Source organism: Octopus bimaculoides, chromosome 7 (assembly GCF_046866305.1).
Source record: "Octopus bimaculoides isolate indiv1 chromosome 7, ASM4686630v1, whole genome shotgun sequence".
NCBI classification, from domain to species: Eukaryota; Metazoa; Mollusca; class Cephalopoda; order Octopoda; family Octopodidae; genus Octopus; species Octopus bimaculoides.
This window is the reverse complement of record NC_142934.1, coordinates 4,071,035-4,094,927: the sequence shown is the minus strand read 5'-3', so window position 1 is coordinate 4,094,927 and position 23,893 is coordinate 4,071,035. Positions and strand designations below refer to the sequence as shown.

General features: G+C 36.5%; 1 protein-coding gene across 1 annotated transcript; it reads right to left on the bottom strand.

The window, feature by feature from the left end:
- Positions 1–8,721: 8,721 nt before the first annotated feature.
- Positions 8,722–23,837, bottom strand: LOC106874134 (peroxisomal membrane protein PEX16). Its single transcript, XM_014921749.3, has 10 exons — positions 23,658–23,837; positions 20,298–20,410; positions 18,826–18,959; positions 16,913–17,024; positions 14,398–14,491; positions 13,269–13,409; positions 11,979–12,051; positions 11,044–11,163; positions 10,361–10,425; positions 8,722–8,877 (listed from the first exon to the last, which is right to left on the bottom strand). The coding sequence occupies exons 1-10, from the start codon at positions 23,770–23,772 to the stop codon at positions 8,816–8,818; spliced, it is 1,029 nt and encodes a 342-aa protein (XP_014777235.1). The 5' UTR covers positions 23,773–23,837; the 3' UTR covers positions 8,722–8,815.
- Between the last annotated feature and the right edge of the window lie 56 nt (positions 23,838–23,893).

Here is a 23,893-nt window from a genome sequence, read left to right as displayed (position 1 = left end):
CTAGTTGATAAGTGTTGGGTTGTTCACATCCCATATATAAACACACACACACACATATACACACAACACACACACACATACATACATACATACATACATATATATATATATATATATATATATATATATATATATATATATATATATATATATATATATATATATATATATATATATATACATATATATATATATATATATATACATATATATATATATATATATATATATATATATATATAAGATGTATAAATAGATGATGTGTAAAGCACCGGCACAGTTTCGATTCCCTGTTGTTATCCGTAGATTTATTGCAGGAACTTCGTAGTGGCGGTTGGGGTAACAGTATTAATAAAATAGATGGAGTGAGTAAAATATTTTATTGGTTACGGCACATGGTGGGTCTGTTTTCAAATTTAATGATACACACTCGCAAACAATGTTTAAAGTCATATCAAAGTAGTTCTATGTATAGAAATAGCTTAAAGTCTGATGTATCTCGGGAGAGTCATCATACCATTGATAAGCACATGCACTGATTCTGTTTCACTTCTTTATTATTATTTTTTTCAATTGGTTAACTATGCAACCATTTACGTATTCGATTGTTTGATTAATTGTTTGGTCAGTCGATCAACCACGTAGGTTTGACAAACTCCTTGTGTCAGCACTCGTGATCTCATCAACAACATGGTTAACCAACTGAGAAATAAAAAAAAAACAATGACAGCAATAACAGAAATGAAATAGAAACAGTGCGTATGTTTATTATTGACATAATGACCCTCCCAAGATACCCCCCAAATATATTTCAACACACGAGTTTGCATCAAAAATCTTGTAAACAAAAACAAAATAGCCTAAAGTTTATATGTATATTTTTAACAATACTTACACCAGAAGGGGCGGTTCTGCTCAGTAACAGTCTGTGTAACGACAATCGCTATCAGCCTAGAGTCGATTTTAAATTCCTATGAAGCAACCTAGCTAGGAATGAATTTGTAATAGCAGACAAAAAGAAGCTCATTCTTCTTGAAATCGATACAATAAAATACAGGTAATGTACTGACGATCAGCATAATCGATTATTTTCTTCCACCCAAATTTTCTGGTCTTCTACCCCGGATGCATAGCTAACTTTCCCAGTGTCCACTTCAAAGATATTTTTGTTAAGCCTACCTTAATTAACAGGTACGATTGACCATAGAATATGTTGCGCCCTTTAATAACGACGCCTGGGGAACTCCTCCTCCCTCACTCTCCCATCTCTCACTACGCCTCTGCTTTATCTTGGTTAGAAATCGATAACACAACGCGATTGATTCATTCGATTTTATATTTCCACTCCTCAAAAAGTGGTTCTTGTTTCCGTTTATTTTTCTCAATTCTCCTTTGTATTTTATCTTGTTGTTGCTATTGTTGTTGTTGTTGTTGTTGATGTTGATGTTGTTGTTGTTGCTATTGTTGTCGTCGCCGTCGTCCACCGTCTCCTAACCCTAAGTCATTAGGGAACTGAGATTCACAGAACGGAACAATAACCCGATTTCGATTCTTGGGTTGATTACAATATGCTTTTTTAAACATTATTTACGTCATTGCTATGGTATAAAAATTAGGCGCAGGCGTGGCTGTGTGGTAAGAAGCGTGCTTCCCAACAACACGGTTCAGGGGTCAATCCCACTGCGTGGCACCTTGGGCAAGTGTGTTCTACTATAACCTCGAGCCTACCATATGTATGTATGTGTGTGTATATATATGCCGCCGAGACCGGTCATGACTGATCATGGGATTGCACCTAGAAAGCTACCCTTATATATATATATATATATATATATATATATATATATATATATATATATATATATATATATATATATATATATATATATATATATATATATATATATATATAATTATATACATAATTATAACATAATTATAACAAGAGCTTGGCTTGTGCCTCACCACGCACTGAAAAATAGACATGCATATCTACGTACATACATACATATACACACACACATATATATATATTATATATATATATATACATGCATACACACACACACAATGGGTTTCCATACATTTGTTGTCTCCCAGATCGCTCACAAAAGATTGGTCAGCCGGGAGCTATAGTAGAAATCACTTGCCCAATGTACGGTGTAGTGGGACTGAACCCGAAACCTTGTGGTTGGTAAGCAGGCTTCTTAGCAACTAATTATATCACTAAACGTTATTGTTTCCTTCAACAGAGTAAAAAAAAAAAAGAATTATGTCGCATTTCATTAACAATGGGAAAGAAATCCAAAGAATAAAAGTATTCCACCCTGTAATCTGGAAATCTTTAGAAATCTTGAAGAAAGAACAACGAGGAAACGAAATTATAATCAAACAGCGTATCAGTCGTGCAGAAAATTCACACTATGAAAAAAAATATAAAGATAGTACAGCAAAATTCAACGCATCATCAATGAATTTCGAAGTCACAAAATGCTGGATTATTTTAACGACATCGTTAATAATTTATCTAAAGAACATTTCTTTCTTCTTCCAATTTAAAAGTGTGTTATCTTTTTTTATTGCATTTTTTGTAATACTATTTTAAAAGTAACATTGATTTCTTTTTTTTTTTGATTGAATATATTTGATAATAAGTTTTGTCTTTGAATTTACCGACTGCGTATTTGGCATGGTGACGGATTTGTTGACGATGTATTGTTATTAGCTTGCAATTAGGTTGCGATAAAAATACGAATCGATGTATTCACTGCGGTGTAATTATCCACAGTGTATTTATCGTGATGAATTTCCCGGATACTAATTAATTTACTTAGCTACTATTATTGCCGCGGAAACCATGAACGTTGCAACATTGCACTTTATATTGTTTAAAGAATCTTTTTTTTTTTTTAATGTGCTTTAAATATTATTCATTACCGTTTTAATTTTTTATTTATTTATCTGTAACTCTACATAATATCTTTTTCTTTCTTTCTCCTTTTATGAATCGTTCCTTTCTTCACCTCATTCCTATTCACTCTCTCCGCCTCTTCCTTTTTTCTTTCCATCAAATTTAAATCTCCCCTACTCACTTCCTTTCAATTTATTCCTTCTCTCTCCCTCTCCCTCCCTCCCTTCCTCCATTTTCTACAATTCTTTCGTTTACTTCCTGTTTTCCTTCCGTTCTTTCTCAATATCTTCTATCCTTAACTTCCCATCCTTTCAATTTGTTTCCAACCCTTTTCACTTTTCCTCTCTCTTTCACACACACACACATACACGCGTACATACTTTCTTCTCTCGTTCTCTTTCCTGTCATCTTACAATCTCCTCCCTTATTCTTTGTCATTAACTCCTCCTCCTCCTTCTACTCTCTTCTCTAACCTTTCCTTCTCCGTGTCTTTTCTATCCTATCATTTACATATCTTCACTTTCTTATCTTTCTCACTCTTCCCTCCTCTCTCTCTCGCTTTTCTCCTTCCCTAACCCTTTCATTCCACCTCCTCCTCCTCCCTATATTTCACCTTCCGTGTATCCTTCATCTCCCACCACCACCACCATCCGTTATTCCCCCTCCTCATATTTTAAGTGTTCCGACTGGATGATCTGGAAGACATAAAATACATCGACGACAGTGAAGACGATTTGCTGTTTCCCTATCAAAGCGATGAAGAAGATCATGGAAACCAGGAGTCAGATTACGAAGAGGATGACAATGGCGGTTTCAACGAAAGGAGAAAACTATTGAAAACAAACCGCGGAGGATTCACCGCAACCTTTCTCTTGAATTAAGACTTTCGATAGCATAAGTATATTCATATTAATATTGATACTGATATTAAAGACCGGATTAGGCGACCAGATGGCAGAAGCGCTAATGCATCGGCAAAATGCTTAACGGTATTTCTTCTGGATCTTTACGTTCTGAGTTCGAATTCCAATGGGGTTGACTTTGCCTTTCATCCTTTCGGGGTCGTTTAAATAAGTACCAGTGAAGTACTGGGGATCGATGTAATCGACTTGATTCCTTCCCTCAAAATTGCTGGCCTTGTACGAAAATTTAAAACAATATCAAAGGACAGGTTATGATATAAGTTAAACAAAGAAAATGATCTAAAAACTGTGGTGTTACATTTCCACAGAAGAGTTGCAGCAGCGTTTTTCAAAATTACAAATACCAAGGCACTCTAAACCCCGCAGAAATTCTGGTAACATATTCTAACCTTCCTCCTTCCCAACTCTTTATTAATGGGAGACGAAAATAGAGTTTGTATTCATGTAATTCTTTCTTGGTTATTTTTTTATAGATTCTAATCTCTTAGAAATATGGCTATGGAAAAAATGTTAATTTTATAAAAACCCTTTTCCTTTAAACTGACCAAATCTGGCAAAAATATTCTTGTTTTATGTTTAAACCAGCTAGAGCCGGCCTTTCACACCTACCCTAAAATGTCATTCCAAAAATATACAACAATATCATCGATATCTCGAGACTACGATTACTTCAAAACAATTTAATAAATAAGCATCACATTTGGCAGAGTAACCCGAATACTAAAGGGTTAAAAATGGTAATTAGTCCGTCATCTTTTCATTCTTCACAGGATCCTTTACGAAATCCTACCCTTTTCAACCCCCACAAGAAATAATGAGCGACAACACACAATAAAAATGGACAATTTTACAAATATTCATTGATAAGTGAAATTTTTACGAAATCTGATATCAAGTTGTTTTTATCTTTTATTGTTTCTGTTATCAGTCTGTGGCCATACCGGGGCACCGCCTTCAAGAATTTTCAAGAATTATTATTATTGTTATTATCATTATTATTATTATTACATAAGTACCAGTTTTATATATATATATATATATATATATATATATATATATATATATATATATATTAAGATTTATCTGAAGAAATTTATTTAAAATATATATATATATATATATATATATACATATTAAGATTTATTTGAAGAAATTTATTATTATCATCATCATCATTATTATTATTATTACATTTTTTTTCATATACACTCAACTGTTGGAAAAGAAAAGAATCGGATTACAACTATTATCATTATTATTATTACTATTATTATTATTATTAGCAATTAAAAACTGATCAAGAAAGTGAAACTGGATGTAGGTACGCAATAGGAAGAGAGAAGCCTCAATCGAGTTCCAGATTATCTTTGCAATTTCGGTTATACTCGAGATTGCTCCAATCTGGCCAGCCCCAAGGAAAAACTAAGCTAAGAGCATTAGATTCCTTGGAAGAAAGCAGCAAATGTATACAAAACAAGGACGGAAAAAAAAACGGAGAATGTTACACAAATACAAATAACAGGACATAACAACAGGTGTCTTTCGACTAAGGACGAATTAAATTAAGCTGGTGTGTGTAGAAATAAAGCCTTACGGCAGGGATACAAGATTTCACAGGCATAGGGAGGAATATAGATGTTGCACGGACGGTGGCTGAACACCGGTTACGTGAGGAGAGAAGATAGAGAGAGAGAGAGAGAGAGAGAGAGAGAGAGAGAGAGAGAGAGAGGTAGAGGCAGAGGCAATGCCAGTTCGAAAACAATAATCAAATGCGATAGGCACCTGCAGATGGCGGGAGAGTACAATGACTGAAACATTGTGACTACAACAATGTTGTGCATCCGTAGCCCGAGTATTCCAGTGTAGGGTATAGGCAATTCAGACAGAAAAGCTTAACAACGTTAATATCCATTGTTGATCACTTAACGATATAATAAAAAAAATTTTACTTTGTGAAAAATAAAAACGAAAATATTATTCATGAAAATAATGTCATTAAATGTCAGTTTCCTCGTTTTAAGAGTACAAATGAAAAAATCTAATTAAAATAAATAACGTCAATAACAAAGTAGTAGTAGTGGTGGTAGTCGTAGTAGTAGTAGTAGTAGTCTAAGAGGAAAAGGTGACAGGAAGCTGAATGTTATTTAGATTACGAAAAATAAGAGAATACTTAATTTTGAACGTCATCAATTTAAAATAAATCAAACTCAAGTCTAATAACAAAGGTGAAGAAATCTGCAGAGAATAAACCGGAAGTGCCGCCATACTTATTCCATGACATTATAGTATACATAACATGATATTATATTATTAAGGGCGTGGAGTTAGCAGGGAGGTGACACAGATGCGAGGGCCAGGGAGGTGATTTACGAAGTCTAGTTTGAAAACTTCATAATTCCCATTTTAAATTCGTCCCTTTTCTAGATTTTGATCAAATACCAGTTATATATTGAAAAAAAAAAAACCATTAGGTGATTAAAATTTCGAAGATCAGACATGGTTGTATGCTGAAGTTGGGAAATTTATTTATTTTGGTGTAAGTGTTTATAATGTCTTGATTATAAGATGGCGTCTCTTCAGAAACACAACGAACAAATGAAACGGCAATTTTTAACTGAATTTGCTGGGGTTTCTTTTTAAGAATCGAGGTAAATTTTGAAATCGTGTCAGATATTTTATATGTTTAAAAAAAATTATTCTAACACGTTAAATAAATGACTCACGCTATGATACTGACCGCCCCTCAATTCAAGCACCAATTGCTGATTCAGCCTCCCCAAATACCAACCCATTGAAGAAAATGTATCCGTAATACAACCCTTCCCAGCACCTAATAGCAGCGGTGCCGACGACAGTGAGAGAATCTGCATCATTTCATACTGCATAAGCCGACCATCGACTGCAGGAGACGATGAAGAAGCTCATCGGCAAATTTATTCGCGGCGATCTGACAATCTGCCGTATATGCATCCTCTTCTTTTCGACTAACTTGAATGCTCAGAGGTTGAAGGACGATAGCATAGCGCTTCATAGCAGTGAGCAACCGTTTCTGGTGGCTTGCAGCGAAAATTATTTGTAAGGTAGTCAACTAAGTGAAAAATAACTGAGCCCTGTGTTGCTGCTAAACATATATTGGAAACTTCCGTGGGGGACTTTGGCTACTTCTTTATGGTATGTCTCTATAGATGTGCCCAGATCAGTAAGAACAGGCCCTCCTCTTGAACGTTTTATTATGTGTACGTTAGCTGCTTATTTCTCTGGGGTAGTCAGATATATTCACCTCTGATGAGACCCCAATATGGCTAGAAAATCAAAGCTGTTCAACATGTTTTCAACCTACAAAGAGTTCAATTTGTTGTTTTTAAACACACACACACGCAACTGATTTCTTTACAGTTGGATTTGTGATCAAAGATAACGAATATGTGAGCTATCATCTCTCTTTCTCTTTCTCTCGATCTATCTCTGTCCTAAACTCACATTAATCTCATATGTCCATTCAGCTAGATGTCGTTCATCATTCATCTAGAACTTTGTACCAGAGATAGGTTTCGTTACAGAAACACGTCAGGGTTTGTTGTACATTGAACACTGTGATAGAAATGAAAAGGCAAAATACGTAAATAAATCCATTCTTTTATCTGTTTCAGTCATTTGACTGCGGCCATGCTGGAGCACCACATTTAGTCGAATAAATCGACCCCAGGACTTATTCTTTATTAAGCCTAGTACTTATTCTATCGGTCTCCTTTTGCCGAACCGCTAAGTTACGGGGACGTAAACACACCAGCATGGGTTGTCAAGCCATGGTGGGGGGACAAACACTAACAACAAACGTATACACACACACATATATATATATATATATACAGACAGACAGACAGACAGAGAAATATGGAACAACAATTTGATAAAAAAGTAGTTTTTTCTTTTTTAATTCTCTTTAAAATATACAATTGTAATCTTTCTGTTTTTACATTCATTCGTGATTAAAAGACATGGACAGAATTAATGAATGCTTCCAACTCAAAAACACCAACTTAGCCAATCGTGCTAGTTTGAAACAAGAGAGTTTAAACTTTGGGAGGAGTATTGCAGCAAATAAGTTCTGTGAAGTAAAAAGAGTTTATACAAAACTGTGACAATTTGTACAAAACTGGGAATGCAACATCAAAACCACAAAACAGTGAAGGTTATGTGTTTGCATTAATGGTGGTAATGTGTACCTCTTGTGTGCCTCTGTGTGTGTACGTGTGTGTGTGTGCGTGTAGTGTACTTATGTGTGCCTCTGTGTGTGTGTGTGCATGTGTGTACGTGCGTGCATGTGCGTGCGTGTGTGTGCAGTGTACTTATGTGTACTTATGTGCGTGCGTGTGTGTGCACGCGTGCGCATGTGTGTAGTGCTCCTCTGTATATGTGTGTGTGCATGTGTGCAGTGTACCTATGTGTGTGTGTGTGAATGGAATACATACACACACACATACATGTACCTACAAGTGTATATGAGTGTATGTGTGTGTGTATGTATCAGTATTATCATCATCATCATCATCATCATTTAACATCTGTTGTCCATGCTGACATGGGTTGGACGGTTTGACCAGGTCTGGTAAGCTGGACAAACCATCTAACCCATGCCAGCATAGGGCAACGGACATTAAATGATAATGATGATGATGATGATCGCACTAATACATACACACGTGTAGAAATGTGTACTTATATATATGTGCATTTCAGAGTGTGTGTATGTGACTATATATGTGTGTGAGTGTGTGCATAAGTGTAATGTATACATCTGTATGTGTGTGTGTTTGGATGTTACATGTACCATATGTGTGTTTGCGTATGAGTGTATATATATTGATATATATATATATATATATATATATATATATATATATATATATATATATATATATATATACATATACATATACACACCACATTCATTGAACAACAAACAAGTGAATGTGATTGTTTAGCTGGACCACAGGTAGAAATAGACCTTTTGCCAATATGGAATGTAGGAAATCAAAGGATCTGAAAAGAGATAAAAAATGTTTAAATATATCAATTAAGACGAAACATAACGAAACATTAAATGTCTACAGTTCTATAATTTAAGAGATGAGGAATTATGTACATTATTTACATTTGACGGATACTTGTCCTCATCTTGTTTGTTGTTAACACAACGTTTCGGCTGATATACCCTCCAGCCTTCATCAGGCATATGGTGTAGTGGTTAAGAGCGCGGGCTACTATTCAATTCAAGTATACAGCATGGCCCTTTATTTCTACCATTGCCTAAGTCCATCTCCATACTACATTTTTGAAAATAAGGGTCAGCAAATCAAAGCTTTGAACACAAACAGTTAAATAACCAACCCCTTCACAATATATATACACACATATACATATATATATATATTATCATCAACAACAACACTTTTATGTCCATTTTTTCATGCTAGTATGAGTTAGATGAGACCTTGTGAGACAGTATTCTGCACCAAGTTTTTCAACTGTGGTACCCCATTCTACTGGTTTTTGCACATCAAACTGCCAAGCAGCAAAAACAGTGCCAAAGTGGACACTGGAGGTTTACATTGTCTTCTGGTTCACCGAATCCTGTTGAACCATACAGGCAGGGAAAATATGGACATTAGATAGATAGTTTGTAGTAGTAGTAGAAGTAGTACTTCACCGTGATAGATCGCTAGCCACTATACCTTTTTCTGTTTTCTCTCCCTGTTTATTTCTGTTTTTCCCTTCTGTTGAAGAGCGAAGGCTCGAAACATAAAAGACTTTCTCACTTCCCGAGCGTTAAACTAATACATCTGTTTGTTGTTTGCACACCCATCTTCGTCTTTTGTTTTTTGTAAATTCTCGCTAGTAGTAGTAGTAGTAGTAGTAGTAGTAGTAGTAGTAGTAGTAGTAGTAGTAGTAGTAGTAGTAGTAGTAGTAGTAGTAGTGGTGGTGGTAGTAGTAGTAGTAGTGGTAGTAGTAGTAGTAGTAGTAGTAGTAGTGGTGGTTGTAGTAGTAGTAGTGGTGGTAGTAGTAGTAGTAGTGGTAGTGGTGGTGGTGGTAGTAGTAGTGGTGGTGGTAGTAGTAGTAGTAGTAGTAGCAGCAGTGGTGGTGGTGGTAGTAGTAGTAGTAGTAGTAGTAGTAGTAGTAGCAGTGGTGGTGGTGGTGGTGGTGGTGGTAGTAGTAGTAGTAGTAGTAGCAGTGGTGGTGGTGGTGGTGGTAGTAGTAGTAGTAGTAGTAGTAGTGGTAGTAGTAGTAATAGTAGTAGTGGTGGTGGTGGTAGTAGTGGTAGTGGTAGTAGTAGTAGTAGTAGTGGTGGTAGTGGTAGTAGTAGTAGTGGTGGTGGTAGTGGTAGTAGTAGCAATAGCAGTAGTAGTAGTGGTAGTAGTGGTGGTAGTAGTAGTAGTAGTAGTAGTAGTAGTGCTACTGCTGCTAGCAATAACAGTTATATGCATGTAAGGAAAATGTGTTAAGATGTAGTAATTTAAAGGCTTACTTGTAAAATGGCTCAACCCAGGAATGCTATCACCAAATACTTTCAATAAAATCTTGATCTTTGCTCTGGAAATAATAGACAAGAAAATCAAAATCAAAAATCAAATAGTTATCAAATCAATAATTCATAACATTGATCCACCACATATTGGAGCTTGACAAATGTACAAATGTAGGTTTTGGAGAATGAGTCATTCAGAGAAATAGAGAAGAGAATGCATGAGAAATATTTAGGATGAAACACTTGTGTTGAGGGGGCGGGGCTGCTGTACTCTGTCTCCCAATGCAAGACTCAATGCAAGAGTCAACCCTTCCTGTTACCAACCCTCACCTGTTTCCAAATAAAGCAATATTTTAATATTTTCTCCCCACCCCATGGTTGGACATGTTTTCACATAAGATTGGTTCTGAATGACACCACCTGTATAAAGGTGACACTTGTTTACAACAAGTACCTGATTTCAAGACAAGGAGACAGTAACACACACACACACACATATATATATATATATATATATACACACACACACACACACACAATGGGCTTCTTTTAGTTTCAGTTGGCCTGGGGATATGGAAGAAGTAAAAGACATTTGTCAAAGGTGCTGCACAGTGGAATTGAACCCAAAGCCACGTGTATTGCTTACACCCATTAATAAGTAATATTTGAGAAACAATACTTACTCTGAAAATCTGTCATAGAATGGTGATCTTAACAAATAATAAAACAGTGTGAAAGTCCTTCGTTTCAACTCAGTCCGTTCAGTTGGATTTAAATCTTTTAGATCACCCATAACGTATAAACTGAAAATATAAGTAGATATAAATCAAATAAATAAATCAAACATGTATACATATATATATATATATATAGATATATATAGTTCAAAAAAACAATAACAAAAAAACAAAAAAACAACAAAGTGAGGACGTGATATGGATAGTATTATTGGACGCTCAGGAAAGGAAAGAGAGAGTGTATGACGTTTCGGGCGTAGCCCTTCGTCGGAAAGATGGAAAGTTCGGAGAATGGAAGAACGGAGAAAGAGGAAAATGGTACCGATGCCCACGAAAGGAGAGAGAGAGAGAGACAGAGAGGCAGATAGACAGACACATTTGCACATATTCAGAAAGATAAACACACACACACAAATATATTCACATAGAGCATAAAATATATAGGATGCTAAGAAGAGAATACATAATTTCTTAACTCGACAGCTGTTTCAGAAAACTCAGATATATGTAATTATCACAATGTTCATACTTGAGCATGCAACTTGTAAACAATCACACAGAAATATTCTTTTCTACTCTAGGCACAAGGCGCAAAATTTTGGGGGAGGGGGCCAGTTGATTAGATCGACCCCAGTCCGCAACTGGTACTTAATTTATCAACCCCCGAAAGAATGAAAGGCAAAGTTGACTTCGGCAGAATTTGAACACAGAACATAAAGACAGATGAAACACTATATATATATATATATATATAACTGATGTCCAATGGCTTAATTCACTGTGTTCTGCCTGTCTTTTATGTTAGCATTGTATATCCACTGCCATGAATGATTTTGAATGGAATGTAGAATGGAAAATGAGAGAAAATAAATAAGTCTCACCTAACAATGTCCATTAAGCAAGAACTCATCCATGGCTTCCATGACTTTTTACCATTCCAACTTAATAGGAGAACTAGAAATCTGTTAAGGAATGAAATCAAATAAAAAAAAAAGCAGAAGTGAAACATACCAAAGTGGTATGGCCAGATTCAGTGCCACCCTGGGCAGCCCTTGTGTTACTGATGTAACAGTGACGAGTTATTAAATGTGTGTCATCTGATGATTGTAGTTAAAACGTTTTTGCTTCATCAGGGATGACCAGGAACTAAACAACAACAACAACAAGATTTGTATAAACTGCTGAAATTCATAAAATAACGAAATCAAAATCACTGACATGGCCAATGACAGTACCACCTGATTGGCACTCGTGCCAGTGGAACGTTAAAAGTGCCATCTGAGTGTGACCATTGCCAGTGTCGCCTTACTGGTACATGTGCCGGTGGCACGTGAAAAGCAACATTCGAGCATGGTCGCTGCCCGTGCCGCCAGACTGGCTCCTGTGTAGGTAGCACATAAAAACTCCTTTTGAGTGTGGCCAGTCCTCAGTCAAACCGTCCAACCCATGCCAGCATGGAAAGCAGACATTAAACGACAATGATGATGGTGATGATGAATATTACGCAAGAAAAATAGATAGAAGATAAGTATATTCTTTCATAAAGAGAACTGGGGTTATAGGAAATACCACTGTAGACATTTTTACGATAGGAAACATCGCAATACAAAATGTCGTTTTAAATGACTTTGTCTTGTTTTTTGATGTTTGACGTTGAATAAAGATATGTCAATTCAATTTTTTTATAAAACCTTTGATCGGTTTTTTCTTTTTTATTATTTGGGAAAATTCTGATATATAATATGTCTTATCATTGTCCATACAGTGAATTTGTCTAACTGTGAATTGACTAAGATACTAATATTATTTTTTTTTAATAAATCAACACCGGTTATCAAGTGGCAGGAGGATCAGAAACACAGGCACAGAGACACACACAATTGTTTCATCGACCAAATTCCCTCACAGGGCATTGGTTAGTAATAGAAGAGACTTACCTAAAACATTGCACAATGGGAAGCCGGCTTCATAGTCAAACAACCACACTTTAATTCAGTTTATAGCCAATGAATCAAAATACAATCGAATGTGGATAAAGAAATGCTATGATGTCTGACAAAGATTCAAATGACACATCTGCTCACTGTACAAGACTATTGGCCATTATCATTCAATGTCAGCAAAATGGGACAGGATAAAAAGAGAACAAAAGCATTTCTTTGAAAGGATACTATGGACTAATGGTCGTGATATGTGTATAAACTCGGCCAGCATCTGTGTCTGCGTCAGCTTTGAAGGTTTATACAAAAACAATTTCTTTTCAATGTCTTCAGCTTCTGGAAGAACCCATGTTCTACAGTTTTCGTTTGGTGCTACAAATTAAAATAGAAATTTTAGATACTTATTAATATGAAATCATGATTGATTGATCCCCCTTCTTAAAAATAACATTTCATTGTTGTGTATCCCATAAGCAATGGACTCAATGAAGAGTGTTTTCATGTTATTTACTTACTTAGACTCAGGACTCATAAAGCCAGAGTTTGACTCAGTCCCCAGGGTGTATAGGTGATTGTGATTATAATACTTTCCCATTCAGGGAAAGTATTATAAGTTTCAGTCAGGTTGGTCTCAAAAGGGTTAAGAATTGTTTCTCTATTATATATTTTAACCCTTTCATTACCATATTTCTTTTGAGATGCTCTGTGTTTCTTTCAAATAATGTTAAATATAACAAAGAATTTAGTAAAATAGCTTAGTTATCATTAAGCTTGTGTTAGGAACATAAATTGTGACTAAGGTTTGGTGGAAGATTTTAATTCAAAACTTATGAAACAAGACTTTTGTACTCAGAGCCAGGGGCAGTTTCTGCTGGGTTGGTAACAAAAGGGTAAACGTTCTCAAGAAGAATCAGCTTGACATAGAATGTGACAAGGTTGGCCTTTTTGAATGACAGGTACACCTCATCTCTGGCAGCTGAGTGGCAGCTGGAGTACCATGGCAAGCAGTTTCAGGGCAGAGGATAAGACAATTACACTGACCCTCAACTGGTACTTATTTTATGAACCTCAAAGAGATGAAAGGCTGAGTTGACCTTGGCAAAATTTGAACTCAGAACATATGAAGATGGCAGAAATGCCACTAAACATTTTGCTCAGCACACTAACGATCCTGCCAGCTCGTTATCTTAATCATTACATAAAATCTATTTGTAAAATTTGCATAACAGTGATGTTTACATCTTTTAAACAAACTTTAACAAAACAAATAATTATTCAATTGTCATTATATATCAAAATCCAATTAAACATTTCTTGTCACTTAATTGTTTTATTATATGAGATTCCAAACATTTCTTACCTGCCTTTAATGACCTCATTGGTTTACCTGAACGTTTCAGGACAAATGTGTCTTTACTTTTAGTTTTTTCTGTCATCAGATTTTCAACCACTAACTATTGAAAACAGGATAAAATAGATTCATCATTTATCTTTCGTGCGCTATATAATGAGCCAAAAGTAAAATTCAGCTAATTGAAACTGAACTTGTAATGAGAAGGAAAGTAATTAGGAATTAATAACAATTTTTGTCAAGGAAGGAAGGAAAGAGAGAGAGAGAGAGAAATCAGAAATTTTTTATTGGTTGAAAATTAAATGGAAATATAGAAACGGGTGTGGCTATGTAAGAAGTTTGCTTCAAAACCACATCGTTTTAGGTTCAGTTCTACTGCCAAGCACCTTGGGCAAGCGTCTTCTACTTTGGCCCAAGGCCAACCAAAACCTTGTGAGTGAATTTGGTAGACAGGAAGTGGAAGAAGCTCATACTGTGTATGTGAGAGAGAGAGAGAGTGTTAGTGTGTCCTTGTTGTGACATCCTGTGATATTTGTAAACAAGTGTCATGTCATGCAAGCAATCATCATCATCATCATCATCGTTTAACGTCCGCTTTCCATGCTAGCATGGGTTGGACGATTTGACTGAGGACTGGTGAAACCGGATGGCAACACCAGGCTCCAATCTAAATTTGGCAGAGTTTCTACAGCTGGATGCCCTTCCTAACGCCAACCACTCAGAGAGTCCTTCATTTTCAATCTTCCATGAAAACATGTCTGGCCACAGACAACTGTTACTTCACATGGAAACGGGTGAGAATTGGCAACAAGAAAAATCTGCCTCGTCCATGGTTCTTTAAAGATCACAATTTGAAATGTGATAGAATGAACTGGTCTGACTGAAGTACGCCTACAAAAGTAGTCAGTGAGAATCACTACATTTTTTGAGAAACCCATTTTTTTAATGGAATAAATGAATGTGAATAAAATAGCAAGATTAAACTTTGATTTTGTTCTTTACAAGTTCCATGTAATTAATTCTATTGGATCAACACTGTAAGCTTAGTTCAACCAAAATATTGTAAGCTTGATTCATTCAACCCTTTTGGGGATCTGCTAAAAATAGTCTCACTGTTGGTTGTTTTTTGTAGTTAAAGGGAATTGCTTATGGACATTGCATTTGCAGAGGTGTGTTTAACAATATTTAGTTGTTAAAGGTTGTCATTATTAGCTCTGGTTAATTCTGGAGGACATTTTATGTCATAAATCGTAATTTTTGAATTACAAAAATATTGACTGATTTGAAAACGTATTTTTTTTCGTTTTTTTTTTGCATTTCCCATTTATATCATTGATTGATATTTCATACACCTTCGCATTTGATACTACAGTTTCCAAAAAAACTAAAATGTTTATTATTGCAATTGAATAGAAAAGGATAAATATGCTTGTTTTTTCAGTGATCTCCATTTGGGACTTTTCGAAAAATTTATCATAATTTCCAAAACAATTCACATATGAAGAAAATTTAAATACGAAATATTACTTTAACTCATAAGACACCTGGCAAATTCAAAAAATGTGAATTAAAAAAATTGGCAGTTAATGGATTAATCAGAGCACAAGAAAACTTATGATCAAGGGAAATAACTCCTTTATATTATATTTTATCCTTTTTTTTTTGCCATGAAGGTTCTTGGAAAAAGTTAATAACCAATATCAGCATCATGGAATGCCGTCTCTAATTCATAGACTCAAAATTGGTACACAGAAGTTCTGTGGTTTTAGTGTTTAGGATGCTGCATTCACGATCGTAAAAACACGGTTTCAATTCCCAACCTGGACGATGAATTGTGCCTTTGAGCAAAACACTTCATTTCCTGTTGCTCCGGTCCCCTCAGCTGCAAATGAGTTCCAGAGGAGTTAACCCTGTGAGGGACTAGCGTCCTGTTCAGAGAGAATGTTACCACTTATACACCATGGAAACCAGGTTAAACTGGTTCTTTTGTTCTGTTACGAGTCCTACAATCTCTCTTGTATAATGATAAGACACATTTTTAACCATCATGAGATGTCTAGACAAAGCTACACATAAACATACATATATGAATATATGTATGTATGTGAGTGTGTGTGTCTATACATCATCATCATCGTTTAACGTCCACTTTCCATGCTAGCATGGGTTGGACGATTTGACTGAGGACTGGCGAACCAGATGGCTGCACCAGGCAAGGGCTTCTTTCAGTTTCCATCTACTAAATTCACTCACAACACTTTGGTTAAGCCAGGGTAATAGAAGACACTTGCCTAAGGTGTTATAGAATAGGACTGAACCCAAGATCACGTGGTTGGGAAACAACCTTCCTAACCGCACAGCCATGTCTGCACTTACAGAACCAAACTAAAGGCCAATATCATATTCTGATTAAGAAATGATGATGATGATGATGATGACTGTGATGCAGTTAACAGTCGTATAATAAAGACATGTCTTTTACTACAACATGTTTTAATGTAGACTTTTAACAGAGAAGACTTACATCAAGTTTCTTAGAAGACATCATCAGAATGTCCCGATCAATTGGACTGATGGGTGGTGTTGCTTGTATTCCAGCCTGGTACCAGATTAACAAAAGGCATCGTAGTACAGCTCTGTGATTAAGAACAAAATAAAAACAAATTAGACCATTAATGTAAATTAATAAGATTTACCAAATACAAAACTAATTCTTTTCTTTGAAAATAAAATAATAAATTCAATATCATTCGTGATATTAAATACAATGTAAAATTTCAAAAAGTATAATGATGATGGTGATGATGATGATGGTGATGATGATGATGGTGATGATGATGATGGTGATGATGATGATGGTGGTGATGATGATGATGGTGATGATGATGATGGTGATGATTGATGGTTTCAAATTTTGGCACAAGGCCAGCAATTTTGGGGAAGGAGCTAAGTTCATTACATTGACTCCAGTGGTCAACTGGTACTTGTTTCATCAAACCCCCAAAGATGAAAGGCAAAGTTGACCTCGACAGGATTTGAACTCAGAACCTAAAGGCAGACAAAACGCATTTTCCCTGGCATGCTAACGATTCTTATTTCTTTATTGCCCACAAGGGGTTAAACATAGAGGGGACAAACAAGGGGCTTAAGTCGATTACATCGACCCCAGTGTGTAACTGGTACTTAATTTATCGACCCCAAAAGGATGAAAGGCAAAGTAAACCTCGGCGGAATTTGAACTCAGAACCTAACGGCAGACGAAATACCACTAAGCATTTCGCCCGGCGTGCGAAATCAAATCTTCCATCAAAATTTCATGTTGATCTATATTTCAAACACTTGCTGAATAACAGTAAAGTTATTTTACTAAATTCTTCATTATTTTCAAAATTAATTAAAACAAGGTTGGGTAATACAGTTCTATATTTGAGAGATGAGGAATTATTTACATTTGACGGATATTTGTCCTCATCTGGTTTGCTAGGACACAACAACCTCCTAAGCAGACCAAGTGTAGATATGAGTAGTATATGGGAACCGGTATTAAGGAAGGATAGGAGAATATTAGATTTATAAGCCCTAAAATTCACTCCATCAATTGACAGTATTTAATCAGTAATTATTCTCACTTAGTTGCAAATTAGAATTTTCTTTGATAAAATGGTGTAGCCTTCCTGTGTGCCAGCCCAGTCAAACCGTCCAACCCATACCAGCAGACGTAAAATGATGATAATGATGATGATGATTAACTCTTTAGCATTTAAACCAACCATATCTGGCCGCCCAAATATTCTACCTGTTTTATGTTCAAACTGGCCACATCTGGCATCTCACACCTACCTTACAATGCCATTCTAAAAATATACAAATCACATCACTGAAATCTCAAAGCTACGAGATAAAGCATGATTAACTGAAAACAATGTATAAATAAGCATTACATTTGGTAGAGGATTCTGAAGGCTAAAGGGTCAAACATTTTAAAAGATCATTAACAATAATGAAGTGCTCATATAAAAATACCCGGTTATATTTACTCAGCCCAAGCTGCACAAACACTCCGTTGTTACTTTCACTTTTGGAAATAGATGACATAAAATTTTTTTTTTTAATTAATTCTGTTACCTTTATTATTATCCCCTGGATTAACATACCTGTAATTTCCCCTTGGCAGTATATATACATTAGTGATAAGACAGGGCACAAGTCTCTAATATAACCCTGACCTGTCCTAGTTCTTCCAGGAACTATTTTGGAGATCAAGCAAAGTTAAGAGTAATTTATTTTGAGAGAATTATCTTTCATTCTCATCATGTGAGAATCCATTTAAATTAATTATTTTTTGGAAAGGTAAAATAAGAAATAAACAAACATGTTTATAATTAACAACTTTTTGTTTTCACATTGTAGTAAGAAAATAAATGTTATTCAACTAACTTTGCTAACTGAATAACTGTAATTACAATCCATCGGCCGACCTCACCCCAGAGTTTCTTCACTGCAAGTTCAACAAACACTTCTGTGTATTCCAGGACAGTCAATAATCGCATTATACGGTCATGTGACAAAGGCTGAAATATCACCAAAAAGATAAAAGTTTGTAAGGTTTAAACAATTACAAGTCTTCACATCAGCTTCATTATAATTTAGGATAAAACAAATTCCTGCAGAACCATTTTAGACTGCATCCAGAAAAGGGTCCACTGATTGATCACACCCAGGAAAGGTCCACCCAACTGATAGGCATGGAATCACTCGTAGCAGTGGCATAGCTGATGGAGAAAGGGGGGGTGTCTGTCTGTCATGGGCAGCACTTTTAGATCAGCTGTATAAGCCTGTATGGGGGGTGGGTTTCTTTTTTTTTAGCAAACTCAAGGGCTGTACTCACCACCCCAAATAGAGGAGTATTTCATTTGCAGGAAGTACCAAGCTCAAATTTTCTCATCAACCTGTGGAGGGCAACAACTATCCATGATGCTAAATCATTTTCATTCAGGAGGGAGATCAAATTTTGAAGGAGAACCCATACATAGTAGGGATCTTCTGGTGTCGCATACCTGGCACTTGTGCTGGTGACATGTAAAAGGCACCCGTCGTGCACTGAGCCTCACAGAGGCAATGTGGCTGGTGCAGATGTCGTGTACCTGGCACCCATACCGGTGGCAAGTTAAAAGCATTTGTTGTGCATTAAGTCACACAGAGGCAATGTGGCTAATGCCAGTGTAGCATAACTCACACCTGTGCCAGTGGCACATAAAAAGCTGCCTATTGAATGTTAGGCCTCATGGAGGCAATGTGGTTGATGTCAGTGTTGTGTAACTGGCACTTGTGCTGGTGGCACATAAAATGCACCTTTTCAGTATTGGGCCTCATGGAGGCAATGACAAATGACCAAAACCTTTGGCAATATGCTGTGCTTGAGAATGAAGATCCATCAAGCCAAGTGAAATCATAGTCGTGGTGGACATTGGTGTCATGCAAATGGCACCCATGCTGTGGCACGTAAAAGAACCCACTACACTATCGGAGTGGTTGGTGTTAGGGAGGGCATCCAGCTATAGAAACCATGCCAAATCAGACTGAAGTCTGGTGCAGCTCCTCAGCTTACCAGCCCTGGTCAAGCCATCCAAAACATGCCAGCATGGACAATCAATGTTAAAAGATGATGATGATAATGATGAAGGGTAACCTCACAAATACCGATGACACAAAAAAAAGGACCAGACCCAGTACACACTATAAAGTGGCTGGTGTTAGGAAGGGCATCCGGCTACAGAGACCATATTAAATCTGATATGGAGCACAATGCAGTCCTACAGCTTATTGGATCCTGTCAAACTGTCTGACCTACATGGAAAACGAACGTTAGATGATGATGACACTAGCAAAGAACGTGACAAAATACTAACCACTTTGGGAACAATTTTAACCGCCTGTTGCAATATTATGTCATTCAACATAACCATAAGTCTGGAGGCCGAATATACCAGTTCTGACAGAACTTGGCTGTCATTGTAGCGACCTTGAACATAAAGGAACAAAAAAATCATAATTATTTTAATGAAAGAAACAGTAATGAGTTTGATATATAATGTATTGTAGGGCAGCGAATAAAAGAAACAAACAGATGACCTAAATTTGTTGTTTTCAATGTTTATGACATCAAGATACGCTGCAGATCAAACATAGAAATTTTGGTGTACTTTTAATTAATATGTCACATGTTATAAGAAATACCGTTTTCAAGTTAAGCATTTAGGGAAAAGATGTAAAAAAAAATTGGTTAACCTTATTTTATAAACCCTTTCGTTACTGTATTTCTTTCAATTAATTTTGAATATAACAAAGAATTTAGTAAAATAACTTAGTTATCATTCAGCTAGTGTTAGGAACATAAATTGTGACTAAGGTTTGGTGGAAGATTTTAATTCAGAACTTAATGGAAACAAGACATTTGAACCACAGAGCCAGAGGCAGTTTCAAACAGGTTGGTATCGAAAGGGTTAATAAATATGTGGTTGTCACACACACTGATGAAGGGCCAATACCCAGAAACTCTGGTTCGTGTGTATCATGTCAGATCGACGATAGGGAGGATGACTGCCCTTTGCAAATAATACCAATAGGGCAGAGAAAACGTGTCAATAGCCAGCTGGAGGAGATGTCCTCCTGGGGCTACAAGCTACAAAAGCATCAACCCTGAAGAGTTAGCCACATTTAGGTGGCAAATATATTTCACGATATATATATAAGGAGAGAAAAAAAATAAAAGAAAACCTGAGTATAAAACATCAACTAAAAATTTAAGTATTTTGTTGAAGACAGATTTTCTCATCACCCCCGCCCATATATTTAGTATCATCATTTTATATCTACTTTCCATACTGACATGGGTTAGATGGTTGAACAGGATGCAAAGGACTGCATCAGTGGTTACCAAAGTGGGTGGTATTGCCCCCCTGGGGGCGGTGGAAAGTTCCAAGGGGGTGTGGAAGAAAAGTGGGGACGATAATGGGACAGTGATTCATTTAAAAAAAACAAAATAATGGGTTCATTAGGTTAAGTTTTATTTGTGAAATACAGTTGCTTTGAATTTGCTTCAGAAAGAGGTCTCTGTTTGTGATGGTTAGTTGGGGTGGGGGCGCTGGGAATGTGACCTAGGTTTCAAGGGGGCAGCAGCCCTAAAAAGTTTGGGAACCACTGGGCGACATCTTGCTCCAAGTGACTCAGTTTTGGCATGGTTTCTTCTTAATATCAATCGCTTTACAGTGTGTGTACTGTAAGCAATCTTTTTTTTGTGTGTGGAACCAGCACTATGGAGGTCGTCTTGCCCTCGCTAAGACTGGTTCCTTCTCAGACCTTGCACTGTCTGTCACTGGTTCTACTTACAGAGTGAACTGGGTGCTTTCTTGTGGCACCAGTACTGGGGGGGGGGGGGTCACCTTATTGCACATAAGGAAAAAGAGAATCCTCGTGACTAAAAAAAAAAAATAGAAGTTAGAGTATGTTGGAAGAAACAGATTTATCGTTGTGGGAGGAGAGAAGTGGCGAGGTTAACAGAGGGAAAGAAAAGGGCCTGGAGGGGCCCCGTTCCTTTCAAGGGTTGACTGCAAGTTGTGACATTCATTGCTTTCTCTTGAATTTCACTGACATAAATACTCTCGGAGTTGTTGGCGTTAGGAAGGGCATCCAGCTGTAGAAACTCTGCCAGATCAGATTGGAGCCTGGTGTAGCCATCTGGTTCACCAGTCCTCAGTCAAATCGTCCAACCCATGCTAGCATGGAAAGCGGACGTTAAACAATAATGATGATGATGATGAAATGAAGAGAAATATTTCTAAATGAACCACGTAATTATTTATTTTACCGAAGGTCAAGATATTTTTTTGAAAGGAGTACAACGATTGACTGAACACCTGTATCTGAACTGATAATTCATTTATCAACGTTGAGTTAATAAAAACAAAAAAGCCGACCCCGAATGTAAAGGTGCCAAAGGTGATAGAGAAGACGGTTAATGTTTAATCGAGAAGACAATTGTAAATAATTACCGCCAACACAAAGTTTGGGAAACATGTCTGAAACAAACAAAAAAATAGACGGGGGTGTTACGGCTAGAATGTCTTTGATCCTAAGTCTGCTCGTTCAAACGTGACTAGCGGCTAAACAACTCCTTGATTGCAAAGTATAAAATGGGAGGGAGCGTAAGTTTAGGTTAAGTTGTCGAATAAGTAGGTAAACAAACGCGCTGCGGCACAGCACGAAAGGGGCCCATTAGAGAAACATGCTACGTTCTACACAAAATCTACAGATAAATCATAATTTCACACAATTAATTACTAATATTAATCAAATAAGAAAATGCCTAGGGTTTTCTTTCGGTTGAAACAGTATAGTTGTCAAACTCGGCATTCAATGCAACACCATACTTCAGAATCTTTGCACATATCTGTGCAGTTCCTTCTGATTTGTACAGGATGTCGTTTGTATTTTAATTAAATGCTACCTTTAGTCAGCGTTTGGTTGCGAAGATCACGTTGCTTAGCTCCAGGTCAGTTTTCATTGATATGACTTAAGAGCAAAATGATTTTTGTCATGACTAACACAACTTATTTTAGGAAAACCTACGATTGCATTATCTCTTTTCCTCGTTGATGACGGTAGGGAATGAGGCGAAGGTAAAGAATACGCAGACCACCCGTTTTCGGCGTTTGGGGTTAGGTTTAGGATTAGGGTTAAGGTCACGCCGAAAACGGGTATGTGCGTATTCTTTACCTTCGCCGGGAATGATTTGAAATAAATTTGACTGCTATTTCTAGGATGTCGAGTGACCATGTAGAGGCTTGCACGCTGGTTCGGTTTGCAATTAAGCATGCAATTAGAAGTCTAACCTGGAAGGATTTGAACTCAAGACGTCAACGAACTGAACTAAATACCGAGGTGTTTCATACAACACCGTCCCCTCAAAAATAATTCCCTTCGATTAAGCGAAGTTCGAACCGGAGGGCAAGTGATAGTATCGATTTATTTGTTATGCAGATCAGAAAATGTAAAATCTATAGAGGGGAATACGATCGAGTGAGATTGGTGCTTTGCAAAGTTCATTAGCAACGTGAATTGAATCGGATTTAACCTAGAATCGAACCATTTGACAACGACGGTCGTGGTTGGCGTGGACGATTTTTCATTGAAGAAAATGAAAATATATTGAAAGCTAAGAAAGTTATGTATAATAAGAGAAATCAACAATGACTGTAAGTTTAATTTACCTGCAATGAGATAAGAGGAAATCCGAAAAACCGATTCAATCTGTCGAATGACTTCTGGATTGCAGCTGACACTTTTACAGTATTTTGTGTAAACAGTTTGGAAATATTCAGCCATCTTTGGCGTGGTTTTGAAAGTAAGGAGCCAAAGCACGAGAAAGTAACGTTTCTATTGGTTATACTGGATTAATCGACCAATCAAAACATTCGTTATAATTATTTCATGCCATGTGGTTAGG

Coding starts and splice junctions, on each gene's coding strand:
- LOC106874134 (XM_014921749.3), bottom strand. CDS start 23,772: ATGGCTGAATATTTCCAAACTGTTTACACAAAATACTGTAAAAGTGTC. Junction 14,492..16,912: donor TGTCTTCTAAGAAACTTGAT/GTAAGTCTTCTC, acceptor TGTTTTCAATAG/TTAGTGGTTGAAAATCTGAT. Junction 12,052..13,268: donor ATCACGACCATTAGTCCATA/GTATCCTTTCAA, acceptor ACAGATTTCTAG/TTCTCCTATTAAGTTGGAAT.